This window comes from Scylla paramamosain, chromosome 6, assembly GCF_035594125.1.
Source record: "Scylla paramamosain isolate STU-SP2022 chromosome 6, ASM3559412v1, whole genome shotgun sequence".
Classification (NCBI taxonomy): domain Eukaryota; kingdom Metazoa; phylum Arthropoda; class Malacostraca; order Decapoda; family Portunidae; genus Scylla; species Scylla paramamosain.
Genome location: NC_087156.1, coordinates 3,593,177 through 3,610,878, shown reverse-complemented (window position 1 = coordinate 3,610,878; position 17,702 = coordinate 3,593,177). Strand labels below are relative to the sequence as shown.

The 17,702-nt window shown below is 37.5% G+C and overlaps 1 protein-coding gene and 1 long non-coding RNA gene across 7 annotated transcripts in view; one reads left to right on the top strand and one right to left on the bottom strand.

The window, feature by feature from the left end:
• The window catches only part of LOC135101218 (ribose-phosphate pyrophosphokinase 1), a 32,775-nt gene extending 22,021 nt beyond the window's left edge, over nt 1–10,754 (top strand). For all 3 annotated transcript variants that reach the window (XR_010269158.1, XM_064004840.1, XM_064004841.1), the window contains one exon: nt 9,672–10,754. Coding sequence is in view for 1 of the 3 variants with exons in the window: in XM_064004840.1 (XP_063860910.1) it covers nt 9,672–9,767 (96 nt within the window). In the remaining 2 variants the exon portion in view is untranslated. The remainder of the gene's footprint in view (nt 1–9,671) is intronic.
• Nucleotides 1–17,702, bottom strand: part of LOC135101219 (uncharacterized) — a 201,177-nt gene that overhangs the window by 13,569 nt on the left and 169,906 nt on the right. For 3 of the 4 annotated variants that reach the window (XR_010269160.1, XR_010269159.1, XR_010269162.1), the window contains 2 exons: nt 12,090–12,329; nt 6,944–7,101 (listed from right to left, as the gene is read on the bottom strand). This is a non-coding gene — a long non-coding RNA (uncharacterized LOC135101219). Of the gene's footprint in view, nt 1–1,835; nt 2,031–6,943; nt 7,102–12,089; nt 12,330–17,702 lie in introns of those variants that run through there. The other variant, XR_010269161.1, reaches the window with a different exon arrangement.

Here is a 17,702-nt window from a genome sequence, read left to right as displayed (position 1 = left end):
TTGTCCTGATTACTACGTCTGCTATGTCTGCTGTTGTATAATTACAGTCATTGCCTTCAACATCATTGTCTCTACTAGCAAGAGAATCTCTCTCAGTGAAGAAATAAAAAAATAAAAAAATTTTGAGAAGAAATCTCATTCACTAGAGACACTGTTTTAGTTTCAGTAGAGCAGCTTCAGACAGTGATGGGCAAGATGTAAAAAAGTCCCTGGCTTGACACTCGGCACCAATCACTAGGCCACATGCATCAGTGTGGCACGCCCTCATTGTAAAAATGAGGTGTGCAATGTTCCATCTAAGAGATTCCAGATGCCAACAAAACAAGTCATCTATGAATCTAACGCAATTGCAATTATGACTCAAAATCATCTACAACTCAAAACATAATACTTGGCACCTAAAAATCCTAGTAGTATATAGCTATGTATGGATGACAAGTGCATGTTTCTCAAAACTAACTTATTGTGCTATTGAGGCATATTTCTCTACCACTTATTGTCAATTTCAGTGATTCTTGTGTTATTAGAAAGGGAATTAAAATACCCCCAAAAATTGAGATAGAATTTAAATTGTTTATTTTTTCTAGCTTCAGAGAAGTAACTAGTTGAGGAAAAATTTTGGATTTTTCTTGACAATGAAACCAAAAATGAAAGTTCTGTCACATGATTTTCTTAGAAAACCATCAAAGTATCTTGTAACAAATTTTCAAGAAAGTACAAGAAAAACTGTCGCCAAAATATGCAATAACAATCTACAGTCAGTGCCAAATGAAATGCAAACTCCCGGTGCTTCTTGCGCCATTTCGTAGAAAATGGTAATCAATTTGTTTGTTTGAAAAATGTGCCGGGAGAAAATGAATACATGGCAACTTAGCTCACACTCTCACACATTGACAGCTGATTTAACAGATCCAGTGTTTGACTTGACATCAAAAGTAACTTACTGAGTGATGATCAAGGATTTATGGCTGCCCGTAACGTTGTGTGTACTTGAAATATTTTGTTGTTCTTTGTTGTTGCATAATGTGTGGCAAACATACGAGCCCATTTGATATAGTTCGTGTCATTGAGTTGCATAAGATCGGAAAAACAAATCATGAAATAGCCTGTGTTACAGGCATACCCGAAAAAAGAGTGTGTGTTGGTGAGAAAATGGCGTAGTGAGGGATGCAAAGGTGTTCCTCTCCACAAACATGGAGGTGGACCAGCAAAAAAAGTGTCTGACAATACTTTGTGTCATAAAGTGAGAATTGAACAAAGATCCTTCCATTACAGCAAAACAATTAAAGGAACAGAACCTTCTCCTACTGAGAAATGTATCAATTCGTACTATTCAGATAAATAAATATATGGAAAAAGTTAGACTACCGAAAACTGAGGGCTTGTAAAAAACCTTTTGTAAATGAAAAAAACCGCAAGATGAGATGTGCTTTTGCCAGGAGTCAAAGACTGGGACCTTGTGGAGTGGAGAAAGGTGCCTTGGACTGTTGAAGCTTCATTCTCCATTAGTGATAATAAAGGAACAAAAATGTGGCGGTCTGTGACTCATCAGCCTGTGACCCATGCTTTACCGTAAAGAGCATTAAGCACTCTCCCTACCTCATGGTGTGGTGAGCGTTTGCTTTCGGCGGCTTGGCTGACCTTGTCATCCTTCCTAAAGATCAAATGGTCAACAGCAAGGTTTATTTGAACATCCTTAACAATAATTTAGCAAACTGTTTCACAGTTACTGGTGCCAAGATCTTGCAGCAAGACCATACCACTAAAATCTTGAAGGAATGGCTCCGTAGCTGTGAAGTTGACTATATTTCCGACTGGTCTGCTCGGAGCCCTGATATATTTATTACCAATAGAAAACCTCTCGGGAATAGTGAAAGCAAAACCATGACAGGAAGACACTTCTACCATCCCAAAACTTGAGGCAGCCCTTCTTCGTAAGGTGTGGTCGGGGATTGCCCGGTCTACTGCCGAAAACTTACCAGATTCCATCCCTGATAGGCTCAGATCATTTCTGAAGATGAAGGGATTTCCTATCAACAAAAAAAAGGAGACCATGATGAGTACTTTGTCATTTTCCTGCTTCACTATCATCCAGGTTGTGAGCAAATCTTACAACTTCAGCTAACTACCATTGTTTACATGCAGTTTGCATTTTGTTTGGCGCTGACTGTAAACCCCAATTTTCTAATTTTCATTAAAAAGAAAAACTTGCCCCAAATTTAATGAAACTTATATATAATTCCTCTAAAAACTTTATAGCTCATAAAAATTTGGTGCAATTTGTTTCATGGATAATGAAAACAATTCTAACTCAGGGGATGGAATCTTGAATTAATAAAGAAAATATATCAATGCATCACTGGTGTTGCTGTTAAGTACATTAGAGTTGGGCAGCACTACTACCACACAGCTGCCATGTTGATACATACTACCTGCTGGTGTTTTTATTAAACTATTTAGTAATATCCATTAAAGCACTAATAATGGCACTAAACTCTGAGCAGGCAGTGTGAACTGATCGATTGGATATGTGGTGGCAAAGTTGCCTTACTCACATACTTGACTGCGGTGTCTGTGATGCCTTCATAATGATGCATGTTTCTTTCCTTGATTAATTTCTTATGAATGGTTTGAATGATGTTATTGCTATTTTTTATAGTACAGTGGAACCTTAGTTCTAGAACTTAATTCATCCTTGAGTGCTGTTCGAAGTCTGAAATGTTCGAAAACCGAAACTATTTTCCCCATAGGAGTCGGTGCTAAATGGATTAATCTGTTCCCAGACACCAGTCTATCCTGTCTTAGCAGCTTATAACAAATGCTTCCACAGCCAAGATGGCTGCTTCACAACATCTCCAGCTCACAAATTATTTATCCAGAAAGGATTCATTGAATGAACTTAGTGACAGAACTCATCAGTAGATACTGTTTAGATCATGCAGGTATTCTCTTTGTCACTGATATAGTGAGGGAAGCCTTACAGAAGGACACAGAAAGGAGCAACCCACTTACTGCCAAAATGAAGGTGATCATAACATTTAGACATCTTGCTGCTGGGAAAACCTACTGGAAAAATGCAGTTGTGCAGTAGTGATGGCTTTGGAGGTTATCAAGAGAGCCACACGTGGCTTGGGATAACTCCTGAGTGCTTTTCAATGGGATCACATTTACCTTATTTTAAAGACTGAACTACTGTCTTACACTCCATGTCTCTCTTCCATATATAAAAATGAAGTAAATATTTATAGAAATAAATTAGTAGTAAATGGCAACTTTGCTATGTCTTTTAATATTTGAAATCAAGTAACTTTTCTAGAACTGAATTATGGGCCACAACTGAAGCAGTAACAAGGTAAAAAAATTTGTTTGAAAACCAATTTGTTCAAAAAGGGAGGCGTTTGGTAACTGAGGTTCCACTGTACTTACAAAATATGGTAAAATGCTCTCATTGTGGCATAAATATAATAAAAAAACAACAACAAAAGAATCACTGAGTTTTGAATGCATGGTAGCAGTCAATTAGCACTCAACTAAACAAACTGGTGTAGGCTCATACAGTGTGCATGGTTCAGCTTCCAGTGTAGAGACTGTAGTAAGAGAGGAGCTAAATCTAGAAATTATGAATCTCGTAATTATAAAGTTGGAGAAAATTGTAATCCCCACTGCTTTATATCATACAAGGTGTCCCATGAGAAAAGTCACATTCACTGAAATGAAAGGGCAAAGTCTTCTAAGTTGGAAATATTCTATGGTCAAATGCTTTTAATGCCATGGTTTAGAAGTTACTGGACATTCAAATATGAATGCACAAAGTTGGCAAGGGGGAGGAGGGAGGGAGGGAGTTGCAATGGTGGATAATGCCATCTGGATGTGTAATTAACACAAACAAAATTTTCATAAATAAAGATAAATGAAATTCAAGAATGTGGTGTACTGCTGTAGCAAATAACAGCTCAAACATAATAAACTCAGGATGGCAACTGCAATTAGCTAGATGTTGCAGGATGGCCCATTGATGCACATTCATATTTAGATATCCTATAATTTCTAAACCATGGCATTAAAAGCATCTGACCATAGATTATTTTTTTTATTTAGAATGACTTGATCTTTTATTTCTATGAATATATGACTCCTCATGAGAAACCTTGTATACAGTGAATCCTCTGTTTTGCAGAATAAAAGGGAGGAAGGGTTGACTGAAATATACACAAGTCTAGTATGTTTCTGATGGATGTTGTATAGTAAAAAAAACATTTTGCTGCAGCTCATGTATGCCCACAAAACACAGTTTAACATTGTCGAACTTTGCAGTGGCACAAAAATTTTGCATGAAGTGAAATTAATGTGCACACTTAAGCTTTCTTGAAATCCAGAAAATTAAGGATCTTCCGTATATAACAACTTAGCATGTAATGGGTAAGGCCAGGTTGTAATGTGAGATTTACTTTGGTTCAAGTAATTATGAAATGAACCCACGTACCTATCAGTACACAGGCCTGAGACTAGACAGTATTTAGCTGGAATTTGGATGGAATGATTGGAGTAGGAGTGAGCTTAGTAGGATGAGCAGTGGTCCACACAGGATGCTGGCTGGAGTGTAACTGCTTGAGTGGGAACAGGAATGCAACTCTGATTGCTCCTTGAGTGTAACTAAGCTGAGTGAGAGAACAGGGTTTGTAGCTCCAACCATTCCGTGAATGTGACTGACTCTAGGCAAGCAAGTTGAGAACAGTTTTGTTCCAGGAGCCTGGGTCCACTTGACCTGGAGCCTTGTTGGTTCATTAGTGGATTGTTATACTTTAATTGAAATAAGTACGCATCATTGTGAAACCCTGTTGGAACAGTAGTTTCCACTTGTATATATGCACATTAGTTCTGATCAGTTTTTCATTTGCTTTTGTCTGGAAAACTTTAACAAAAATTGCTGAACCATGAACTCATGGAATGTTAACATTATGGCACTTGTGTCAGACTCCCACCTTTACTTTGAATGAATGGGTGCTATTATTCAGTTCTTTTAATAACAGAGCTTTGTAAGAAGACAATCACCTTAATAATACTGTGATGCAGGGATACTGCAACACCCCATATTCCACCACAATGTGGCTGGAATTCTGTTGTGCAGTCAGTCTGGGTGTTTAGGCAGTGAGCCAGATTTGAGACATGAGATGCAGAATCAGTTTCCTTATTCCTTTTATGACGGAGCCAAAGGAAAATGTGACATTGTGATTGGGGTTCCCATTCCCAGAGAGATGTTGAAAGGAGGCTTAGAGGAAGAAAAGGATTAATTTCGCCATTAAATAAATTGATTGGGTTTAAGTGTATGTATGTATGGATGTGTTATGAATAAGGCAAAAATTTGTATCATTAAGATTGGTGTAAGTAAAAGTGAAATTTGAGTGAGAAACCAGGATATTAGAGAGTGCACATAGCCATGTGGAGAGAGATATTTGGAATTAGGTCACAGATATAGTTTTTGAAGACTGAGACTGATGTACATGTATAGATGTATGTATTGTTTGAATGCTAGAGTTGGCAATGTTGTACTGGGTGTAGTTGGCATACATGGAACGCCTGGAGGAAATTAAGAATGGAGGAGGAGTGATAGGATTCTGTGCATAAGTCAGAGTTGATGATTAACTTTGGGAATACTTTCAGATATTCATAGCAAGACTTGATGAGAAACAAAGGGGAAGAGTTGGCAGTAGTGATGATAACAGTATGCGATTGTCTCCTGAAATGCAGTAGGAAGATAGTGTTGAGAGGGGAAGGTGGAGCATGTCTGAGTAGAGTGGTTAAGGGGGTTGAGGAAGAATAATGGGAACATAATAATAATGACATTTTTACCATCAAGGAGGCTATCATTATCTGTATGCATTTACCCATATTTTGTAGGTACAGCAGCCACAAATTTCAGACACATTGGAAACGAAAACAAATGAGTTCTAAAATCTTTTGGGAATATTGCCCTGTTGCTTTCATTTTCATGCATCAGTCAGTCGTAAGTAGTGAACAGGGTCAAGACTGATGCAGATGGAAAACTTGAGTGGTTTGCTCCTAACAAGTGGCTTGCTATGACTTTGCTTGTATTCCTTAAGACCATGTTCCTTTATCTATGAGCAGTGGACAGACTCAGTCTTTCCCTTGTAAAGCTGACTCAAATGGCCACCTTGTATAAAGAAGGGAAGACCATGAGAGAGAACAAGAAAATTAGAAGTTTGAAAAAAGTCTGGGTTTGATGTGCTGATTTTCCTGATGTTGAGGAATCATATGCAAGGGAAAAAGGCTTGGGTGGTTAGAGAAAAAAGAAAACTGACAATTGGTGGCTCATTAAACAATATGAGGTTTCCATTGATTTGAGTCACCTAGCATTCTTGGTGTTCTTTTCCCCTGTCCATCTGAGCCTTATTTTTCCTTGAAAGTGATTGCCTGAGACAAGAGAAATAGAATATCTAATTCAGACTGATACTGCTTTTTTTTTTTTTTGAAGCCCCTAATTTCCTTTCTCTTTCATGGTTTTCCTTTCTCTATATACTTGAGTCTGCTTTGCAAGGGAGAGGTTGAGCTTATATCCATTGTTCAAATATAGGAAATACAACAAGGAATACAAACAAAGGCATGGCAGGCTAACAGTCAGGAACAAACATTTCTCTCCATGACAGATAACTGGCTAATGCCACCTCTCCTGTCTCTCCACTTCTTGCAGCAGTCTTGACATTGCATTCTACCAGAATGCTGCTGCCAGATGCATGACTGAAAACAACTGGACAATTTCTCAAGGGAATTTTAAAACAAAATATTTAATTTCATTGAATTTGCAGTTAAATCATGGCCAGTATAGTATGTCATAGTATGAGATGCGATCAGAAAGTTATGGAACTAAAAAAAAGAAAATAAATAAATGAAATAAATTCTTATTAAAATAAATAATTTAATGTACCTGATTTAAGTTACGCTGCCATCTCCTGCAAAGTAGTTGCTTTGCATAGTAGTGCTTCTGCCATGCTTTGTACATTTCCTGGAAGCCCTGTTGAGTACCATCTGCAATTCGTGCTGGATTTCTTCCATGGTGTCAAAACAGTATCCTCTCAGCTTGAACTTCATAATGGGAAAAAGAGAAAAGTCACTGAGAGGCAAATCCAATGAGTAAGGGGGATGGGGAGCGATGATCATGCTGGTGTGGACCAGAAACCATTGAACCAGTCTAGCTTGTATATGCTGAATGTTTTCCCTGAGATGCCTTAGAATGCTATGGCAGAAGTTTGTGTTGGCGGTCTCGATGCAGAGTTCTGCTGCGACATTCTGGGGCATCTCTGGGAAAATATTCACTGCAAATGAGCTGAACTGTGTGGCACAGTGGCAATCAGGTGATCCATCATGACAATGCACCCATTCACAGTACCTTGAAAATGTGCAAGTTTTTGCTTTGCACCAACTTTGATGATAATTATCACTCACCCCCCCCCCACTTGCCAGATTTGGCTCCTAATGATTCCCATCCCACCCAAGATAAATTTCAAGCTGAAGGGATGCTGTTGTGGAGACCTAACACAAAGGAAATCTGAAAAAAATCAAATCACAGGGGCTATGAATAGTGCTACATAAAGGGGATGCATTTAGGAAGGCAAAAACCTCCCCACGACACATGAAACCAAAATTGAAATCATAGAATAAAAAATTATAGGAGTGAGAAAAAAGATTGCCATAAGTGCCAGAATAAAGACAGTACAGATTAAGCATATTACTCAAGTATAGCATGCATTTTGCTATTGAATAAGTTCCATGTCATAAATTTGTAAGACAACTGTAGGTAAGTGATACCATTTGTTACTTGAAGGAAGACCTAACAACCTGCAGCCCTTTCCCTACCTTTATGTACAAGTAAAGTGTTAGTTACTTTTGGTATCTTGTGTGCTTGATGCATTTATATTATCAGCAAAGAACATTGCAATGTGCATAAGGAAATACCGTGCATGGTCACCTCATGTATTTATAACACATTCTGGATATTGTAATCTGTGTTGTATACTGGAAAAGACCTTAGGACTTTGCTGGTATCACACCAAGTGCTCTCAATGCTTCAGTCTTTTGTGTGTCATGTTATCTATCTGCCTATAGCTACAATATCTCTTAATCTTCTCTGTTTTTCTTTTTTTGTCCTTACCCCACTCTCCCCTGAGAACACAGACACACACACACGCACACCTTTGCTTTACCTAGTCCTATGCTGATGACTATCTAGCATTTCCTAACATCATTCTATCAGGTCAAATGCTTCTGCAAGAATTAAGCATTTCAAGAAGAGGATTTGTAGAGCTCCAAACTCTACAATTTATAATTTATAATCTATTTTTATTTATTTTTTTTAATTGCTGTAGAAAACTGATAACTTCACTTAACCACATGACATTCAAATTTAGATAATTGTCCCTTTTTTACTTGGGTAACATGCATATACTTAGCTGTCTCCTTCTACATCATATCCGTCTTCCTCTTCATCAAGCTTGCTGGGAATAATAGCCTTTGGAAGTTTTAGGTTTCATTTCTTACCAAAATAACTTTAAGGTGGATGGATGTTCAGTGTTGGAAGTGTCAGTTTTTCATGTCCCTGCTGCTAATTCTATACAGGAGCTTTCCTTGTCTGCCCTCATGTCTAATGCCTTTTGTTTCAGGAATTCATGTTCTTACCCAGCTTTCATCTCATTCGCTGCTGCAGAGTTGCTGTTTTCTACCATTATTTACCTTGTTTTTGCTTTTCTGAATTTGGTAATGGTATGCCTTCTTTCTTCTGCAGCCTTGCTACATAGTATTTAATTAATACTCTCACTCATTCTTTTTCTGTCCTCATTGGTAAGGCAGGAGTTAACCAGTGTCTCAGCACTCCTCTTTCATTGATAAACATTGGAACTCTCTGCCTTGCTGGGTTTTCTGCCTAAAAAAGGTTTAGTATAAATGAGTAAAGTGATTGATTGCCAGATGTACCTTGGGAATTTATACTCTGAAGAAATTTCCATACGGATGTAAAATTTTCTTATGAATGATACAGAGAAAGCATTATAGAGGACTGAAGGTTTGTACATATTGCTCAAGTAATGCAGTGTTCATATGTGGGGCTTGTGGGCATAGTAGATACTCAATTGTAGATTTCTGGTTTGTTTAAAATTCACCTAAGTGACAAATGTATGACATCCTCATTCAACCACACCTGCTTACCACTCTGTAGCAAACTGGGGAGTGTCCTCATCTGCTACTTGCCAGACATATTTTGAATCCCACTCAGGTTGCTAATGATTTTTCAGAGCATGAACTGTTACTGTTTTTGAACAAGAGGTCAAAGTGTGTGATGTGGGTGAGTCTCAGGAGGGTAAGAGGTGGTGGTCATGAGTGATCAAGATTGTGGTAAACACATTTTTTCACCAGGTCATTACCCTCTCAGTCCATCTGTCTTCCATGAATGTTCAGCACTTGCTTATTAAAGGCCCAAGTGTTTTTTTTATTCTAGTTTGTAGTAATGATTGTCCTAATTCTTAAGTGGACACAAAAGGGCTGACACCTCAAATTCATACTTGATTTCACCCATTTAATAATGCAGCTTTTACCTTTTTGTAAAAAAAAAAAAAAAAATGTCATTACTCCAGGGAATTATACAGTGCTTGTCCCTTTTACAGTGCATTGATGTCTCGGCAACATTTGCTGAAGCCCTGAGGAGGACTCACAATGGGGAAAGCATCTCCTACTTGTCATGGAACGTGCCATACCACTGACCACCTCATGCCTTCTAAAGAAAGTTTTATATCAGCACCAACTTTGTGAATAACTACATATTTACAGTTTGGTGAAAGGTCATATATATATATATATATATATATATATATATATATATATATATATATATATATATATATATATATATATATATATATATGCACACAATATTAATGTTAATATCATGTTTGTTTATCCAGCTGCTTTTTGAATGTGATATGCCATGTGTTGTCCATTAAGATGCTTTACATATAAAGTTGTGTATTGTTTGTGTGTGGGTTTGTAAAATAATATATATATATATATATATATATATATATATATATATATATATATATATATATATATATATATATATATATATATATATATATATTGAGTATATATACATATGGAATAATCTGTTGGTTAGATATTCAAATGTATAGGAATTTTGTAATATCATGAGTATTTAGTTTCAGGAATCCTATATTTTACTGTGAATGAATGGCTGCATTTATATAAGACAATGCTGATATTAATGCTGCCTTTGTGGTAAAGCTGAATCTGTCAGAAGGCAAGTATACCATTCACGGCTTTGCATAAATACACTCTGAGGTGCTAAGTGTTGACATGGCAATGTTATATAGCCATTCTATCTCAGTAGTTGGTGAATGTTTTAGATAATTTAATATTATTCAGCACTGAATAAAGACATCACTAATTCTGTTATTTGTTATTTGTTTATAAAAATTATACATGAGGCGGCTTATAATGTGAGACAAGCTATGTTTTCTGACTCATCACTGTTTTCTTGACATGTTATTTGTGACAAAAGTGATGTCTTGTACATTATGTGATATTCAGTAACAAAAGACCTGCCTTTATGGTAAAAAGACTAGCTTTTGTATTTTGGAACCATTATACACACTGTGCTGCATGTCCTCCATTATGAGCATGTGAATGCACTCCTAACCTACTGTAAGTAAAATAAATATAATTTTTCATATATCTGTTTCTTTTCATTACCTTGGAGAAGAATTTAATGAAAATAAAACTGATAATTGCTCTTGACAAGTTAGGTGTCTGAATATCCAAATGTAGTGACTTTTCATGACTGACACACTGAGTTCAAAGGGCAACACCACTTGTGGAGAGAGGAGAAATAACAGATACCAGGACTACTTCCAGCACTGTTGAGGATACAAACCACTAAGGACTGTTTTCAGCTGGACAATGCAGATTAGCTCTTGGTGTATATAGCTAAGTCAGTCCGGAAATCAGTAGAACACTTAACACAAAACTAATCAAATAATTTCTACACTAATGTATGTTATGCTAAAGCAGTAGTATTCTTATTAGAGGCTGGGTACCAAATGTAAAACTGCAATACAGGGATGCACCTACAGGCTCCAGTTAAGTTGAGTCAGTGGTTTGTTCATAAAAGAAATGAAGAACTGCAAGACATTGCTGTCTGCAGACCAGACCAGACTGTGCTGTCACAGTCTATCTGGTCTCTTAATGTCTATCAATGATGCCTGCTGTCATTTTGCTGGGATATCAGCACAAAATTTTTCCTAGCAAACACTAAACTGCTTTTGTAACCACTAGACCAAGAATTTCTTAGAATCTATAATCAATAATTAATAAACAATTTCCTCTAAAGAGACTGGAAAAGACCTTACCAAAGCAAGGTGGAAGACAGAAACTTCACACTTTCTTGCAGAAAACTGAATGAATCAGTTACCATAAAAAGCTAATAATAAATAAATGAAATAGATAAAATAAATAAAAATAAAATAAAATAAAAAATACAGTAAGCATTTTGTATTTAGTCAGTAATATAATTCTGATAAACAACATGCAAGACCACACTTGCACAGTTTTTGTAATTATGTAAGGTTGCTGGCTATAAAGTACTCCCATATTTTTATTGCAAATATTCCACAAAATTCAAACACATGGTAGAAAAGCAAAGCACACTTAATCCAAGCTAAATGTCATGGGGTTACAAATATTTCAGGTTTCTTACAAAGAACTCATTTTTCTTATATATAACTCATTCTTAAGGAAATAAGACCATTAATTTGTAAGCCATCCATCAATAAAGTCCCACTGAATTAACTTTATAGTATTTCCTTTTCTCTAGAAGAGTTTCTGAATGTGTGGTGGAAAGACACCCAAATTACATTTTTCTTCAAAATACCAATAAATGTTCTTTTCTCAAAATCTTGTAAATTAGGAGTGTGTCAACCACTGGCACATATAATAATTTTATAACCACTCACTTATTGTATGTACAATAAGGGGTAAAATCTAACCAAATGAAGAGTTTTCCTTACCTTGCGAATATAGAGAGACACTCTGGAGAGAACTCTTGACCAGAGGTGAGTAAAAGAACACTTGGCAGTGCAGGCTGTGAAGTCCACCTCTCCCACAAACTAATGACCGGCCAATCACATTGTCTCCTCTTCTTTCCCTCACACGTGGCACCAGACCTCCATCGTGATGGACCACTTTTCTTCACCAGCACATCTTTTACGTACCATTGCTTTTCCTCCCTCTGGCTTCACTCATCATGTCTGTGGATCATTCTAATAACAATATTGTCTTATTCATAAATTTCTGACATCATCAAACAAATATGAAGAAGAAGGGAAGAAGATAAGAAAAGTTTAGAAATGGGAGAAATGTTTGATGCCACCAAGAAGAATGCCCCTGCTCATGTCCTAGCACAGTCATGCTGGCTCCTGCCACCATGTTATTGCCGGTGACAAGTTTGTTGTCAGCAATCATGAAGATGTAGTATGATGTATCTGATGTTTATAACATCATGTCATTTGGACTAATCTGTCAGTTATAGTCTGTCCAATCATATTTGTTGTCATTACTGAATACCTGGAGTTGTAATTTCTTTATATCATTAACATTTGATGATTTAAACTGATTTTACAGGTTATTAACTATTAATGCCAACTAATCAAAGATTAGGTCTAATCACTTGCCTAAATGAATTTAGTAAACTGATTATTTTGAGAGGCAGAATTTGGAAATCCTAGTTTTGAATGTCTTGAAATTCACATTTTAAGTAGTTGCAAAGTTACAATGTGATCTTTTCATCAAAATTAAATTTGGCACTTAGACATGCCTGGATTGGGGAAACTCGTATGTAGACAGTGACTCGGGTGTCATGCTCATGGAGAGGATGGGAGTCGAGTGACATTGTGGTGGTGACAAGATATAGACAGAGCTGGTTTGAATATGTTGGGAACAATTTTCCTGTGTGTTAACTAGGAAAATACAAACAATTTTCCTGTGTGTCACAACTAGGAAAATACAAACAAGTAAATACATCAACATGAAATTGTATGCATGTGCACATGCACCAAGAACAAAATGGAGAAGGACAAAAAACAAGGAATGGTTTAACAGGAGGGGTGGTGAGGCAAAAGAGAAAAAGGATGTGGCATGGTAAAGGTGGAGAGATGGCTGGAGCAGTGGACAGAGTATAAAAGAGCAAGAAACAATAGTGTCAAAGTGTACTGAGAAGAAAAGAACTATGAGAGGAGCACAAGCATTATTTAAAAGTGTCAAGACCAACCTAAATTGTTTTACAGATACATCAACAGTAAACTGAGGAATAAAGAAGGAATAATGAAATTAAAGGCAGATGGTAAGTGGTATAAGGACGATTCAGAAATGGCAGTGTTTCCAAATGGTCTTCACAAGGGAATGTAAATTGAATGAGAAAGACTGGGCAGTGAAAAGCATACCTTCCTTAATTGAAGTAAAGATACCAATCCAAAAATAAAGATATTAATGAAAGAACAAGGTGTAACAAAAGGCACAAGGACCAGATGGAATAGCAAATTGGGTGCTAAAGAATGTAGTGAAGAAGCAGACAAGATATATAGTGTTAGAGCGAGTTTATTGGCTGAGGGCAGTGTCCCAAAGTATTGGAAGAGAGCTGATGTTGTCCAAATTTATGAGGAGGAAGTAAAGAGAATCCCAACGACTACCGACCAGTGTCCCTGATAAGTGTTGTAGCAAAAAATTGTGAATGGATTATCAAAGGTGATGGACAATTAAAACATCTGGAAGAGAACAATACAATTTAGGACTTGGTAAGATAGATCATGCACAACAAATCTGATATGCTTCTACTGAAGGGTAAATGGCATTATTCAGAAAAGGGATTGCTGGGCTGACTGTAAATATCTGGATAGAAAAAAAAACTTTTAATTAAGAGACTACTAAGAATGACAGAAAATATTAGAGGAGTGCAAGGAAGCCTGCTGAGGTGGATGAAGGGGCTTCTGGAAGACGGAAATGAGAGTGATTATTAGGGATAAAAAGTCCCCTTGGTAGGAAGTTAAGAGTGGTGTGCCACAGAGGTCAGTGTTACCTCCAATCATGTTTGCAATATATATATATATATATATATATATATATATATATATATATATATATATATATATATATATATATATATATATATATATATATATATATATATATATATATATATATATATATATATATATATATATATATATATATATATATATATATCAATGATATGGATGAAGCAGTAAATAGCAACATGAGCTTGTTTTCAGATGATGCTAAATTGTTGAAAAGAGTGAAAAGGAAGATTGTGAAATGTTGCAACAAGAACTAGACAATATGGCAATGAAGTGCTAGATGGGAAATGGAATTTAACATTAAGAAATGTAGTGTGAAGGAATTTGGAAAGAGCAAATGGAGAGTTTCAAGAAATTATAAATTGGGAAGTAGGACAGTATGGAAAACATCAGAAAGACTTGGGAATGATTACAACTGAAAATTTGTCACCAGACAAACAAATAAATAATAAACAAATTTGTAAGAGAGACTTATAACCTGATGAGAAACATATGAGTGGCATTCATTTATATGGATGAAGAAATGGTAACAAAGATATCTGCTTTCAATAATAAAAACATGACTGGAATATGCAGCAATGTGGTCACTAAACACAAAAAGAACAAAAGGAAACCTGACAGAATCCAAAGATTAGCAATAAAATGGGCATCAAATCTTATTTTCCAGCTACTTTATTTATTTACAATACCTTGCCTTCTGGAAATATTTCCTTTTTCTTAAGCACAAATTGCAGTTGAAGGAAAGGTAAGGAGAAAAAATTGAAGGAACTTTTGTGAGAGATTTCTCAAGAACAGGCTGGATGACCTTATCCAATCAATGCTCACAAATTTCTACCATCTGAGGTACAACATGCACATAGGTTAACTTTTGCAACTGCAAACAATGTAGATGATGCACATGATGAGCAATGTGAAAAGCTCTATCAAGATATATTGGAAAAGTGAGGGAGCACCTACACCAAGAATTCCAAGCAGGAAGCTCACATAATCAATGACTTTTAAGAACAAGGAAATAAGAAAAATTTGTTCCATGAAGAAAGGAGGAGCCATTGAAATGTTCTAAAATCATCTTTCTTATACTCCAACGGCATGTATTCTGGTTTACTTCGCTAGTTCATATTAGAGGTTCTTCCCTCAGATTCAATCTCCTCAGGCAAGACAGCGAGTGGGTAGCGCGTCATTAGCCACACTCCTTCCTGAACACTCACGGACTCGCACCCATTACCCATTATTTTTACATATTTTTTCCATATTTTTTTTTCTTTCTTCATTATTATCACACATCAGGGTATTAGGATGGCTGTGTTCAGTCAGGAGTGTATGAGGCTGACCTCACATGATCCCTGGTCAACCTTGCTAATCTTGTCTACCTCGGTGTCAGTTCTCCACGCTGTGATACTTGGCAGCTTGTCTTGGACTGAAACTCTTGGGTCACCCGTCACCTTGTATGAAGGAGCCTCGTCACTCTTGGCTAGTTGGTGATGGCCTTGTGGACTAAACAGCATATGCTTCTCACTCTCATCACATCATCCTCCTGCATAATTTCCATGTTCCATATTAAAAATCTAATAAAATCATCTCTTTTCCTAATTAATAATACTGCTCTCACCAAACCTATTATAATGCAACACATTCACCTGACCTCCTTATCTCAGTGCCTTCAGTCCACGTACACAACATGTTCTTGGGAGTGGTGTGGTGTTGCATGCAACAGCCAGTTCCAAACTCGCCGCTCCGCCATTTCCTTCTTTCCTTGTCAGCCGTCATCGTCGTCTGTCCCCACGGTGCCTTCACTGGTTCATTGACTCCGTGTTGAGGAGCGCTTCGAGACAGGATCGAATGGCGGAGTCGTACACAACACCCGGGTATTTCAAACCTTTTTCCGGGTATTTTCATCCCGAAAAGGGTTTTTTTTTTTATTTTCAATAAAAAAGAATATCTAATAAACAAAACTGGAATAGAGCCAAAGATAAACTCGACTCCGTCTCTGTACCTTTTCAGTGGATAGACACGTAGTTGGGATCGAGCGCAGTTTACAGTCGCTCCGCCGCTTGGTGTAGCGATAGCTGCAGGCTCCCATTCTAGAGTGTGCTCTCCTTGTTTGTAAAAATGTAGCTTCAAAGCAATATTTCTCAAGATATTAATAGTGTACATCATGCAGATGGGTGTGGGGGAGGGGAGGGATGATTCACATGTGGGTGTGTCATGCTATTAAAAATGTTCATGGAAGACGATGGTGCCTCATGGTTTTTGGGGACGGACGAGTCATACTTGGTTAGTTTCACCAAATAAATGAACGACATACAGTATACACAGATTAGAATAACGAAGTTAGAAAACTTACTGGCGAGTCGATAAGTACTGCATGTTACAATACAAATTTGTGGAATATACATACATCTATACGTGCTTCTGGTTTGGCGATTTTTTTGGTGTGCGTATGGCGGAGTGCAGGGGCAGGGAGAAAATAAACACCCAAACCGTCATTGCTCTGTGCTGGTGGAGGACGTTCCTGCATTAAGGTAGAAGACTATGTACGTATGCACCAAAACATGCTGCCCTTCATCTTGTGGCTGCTGGCTACACGTATATTCGGAAAGCGCCGCTCAGTAACGTCGTTGATGAAAGCGGGTGGCGCGTCACGGGAGTTTGAGACACCCGAGATTCCAGCCAACCGCCCCTCGTCCATTGAGAACCGAACTATCATTGAATAATTTGGCAACCTAACTGGGAAATGGGAGAAGCAGCAGCGTTGTATGGGATTCCAAGCACCACCCGAACCATCAGTCATGATATATAATGAACGGTGTCCTGCTACACCTTGTACCGCCGTCATTTGATGTGGCAATTCATTATTTGCCAGCGTCGTTATAATACAGTGTGCACTTGTCCAAAATTAAACATGCTTAAAGGTTATATGCATTAAACACGCGGGGCTGGTTGTGAGAACGATCAGTTTGTGACAACGTTCAGTCCGCCACATCAGGTCACTTGGATTACAGCACCGCGCTGTGTATTCGTCAAGTCATCATCCTTGCAGGCGAAGACCCTCAAGCAGCTACTCGGTCAAAACTAATCCGGTGGAGGGAACAATATTTATCCACTCTTTGCTTCTCTCAGAGTAATGCAAAATTCAGACAGTTTATAGTTTTCTCCCCGTTTTTTTCTCTCTCTCCACTACATTATAGTAAAGAGGAGGAGGCATTAGACACCTGCCGAAACGATAATTACTCCCAGTGAGGTCTAAAGCACTGTTCAGGGGGTGCTGTGAACTTATCATTAAACCCAGCTGTGACCTCACTGAACGTTTCCCTTTGTGTCTCACAACACAAGGGGGCAGTCACAGCCTGCCCTCTAAAGACAACTCTCTTCCTCCACATAAAATTACAAGCACCTAATAACACACACACCCTTCACTCAAAAAATTCAAAATTATCATGGCGATTCCTACACCAGCCTCGGAGTCTCCATCAGGGGAGGGGACCATAAATGCCTTTCTGTCGACAACCCTAAGTGTCTTGACACCCCCCC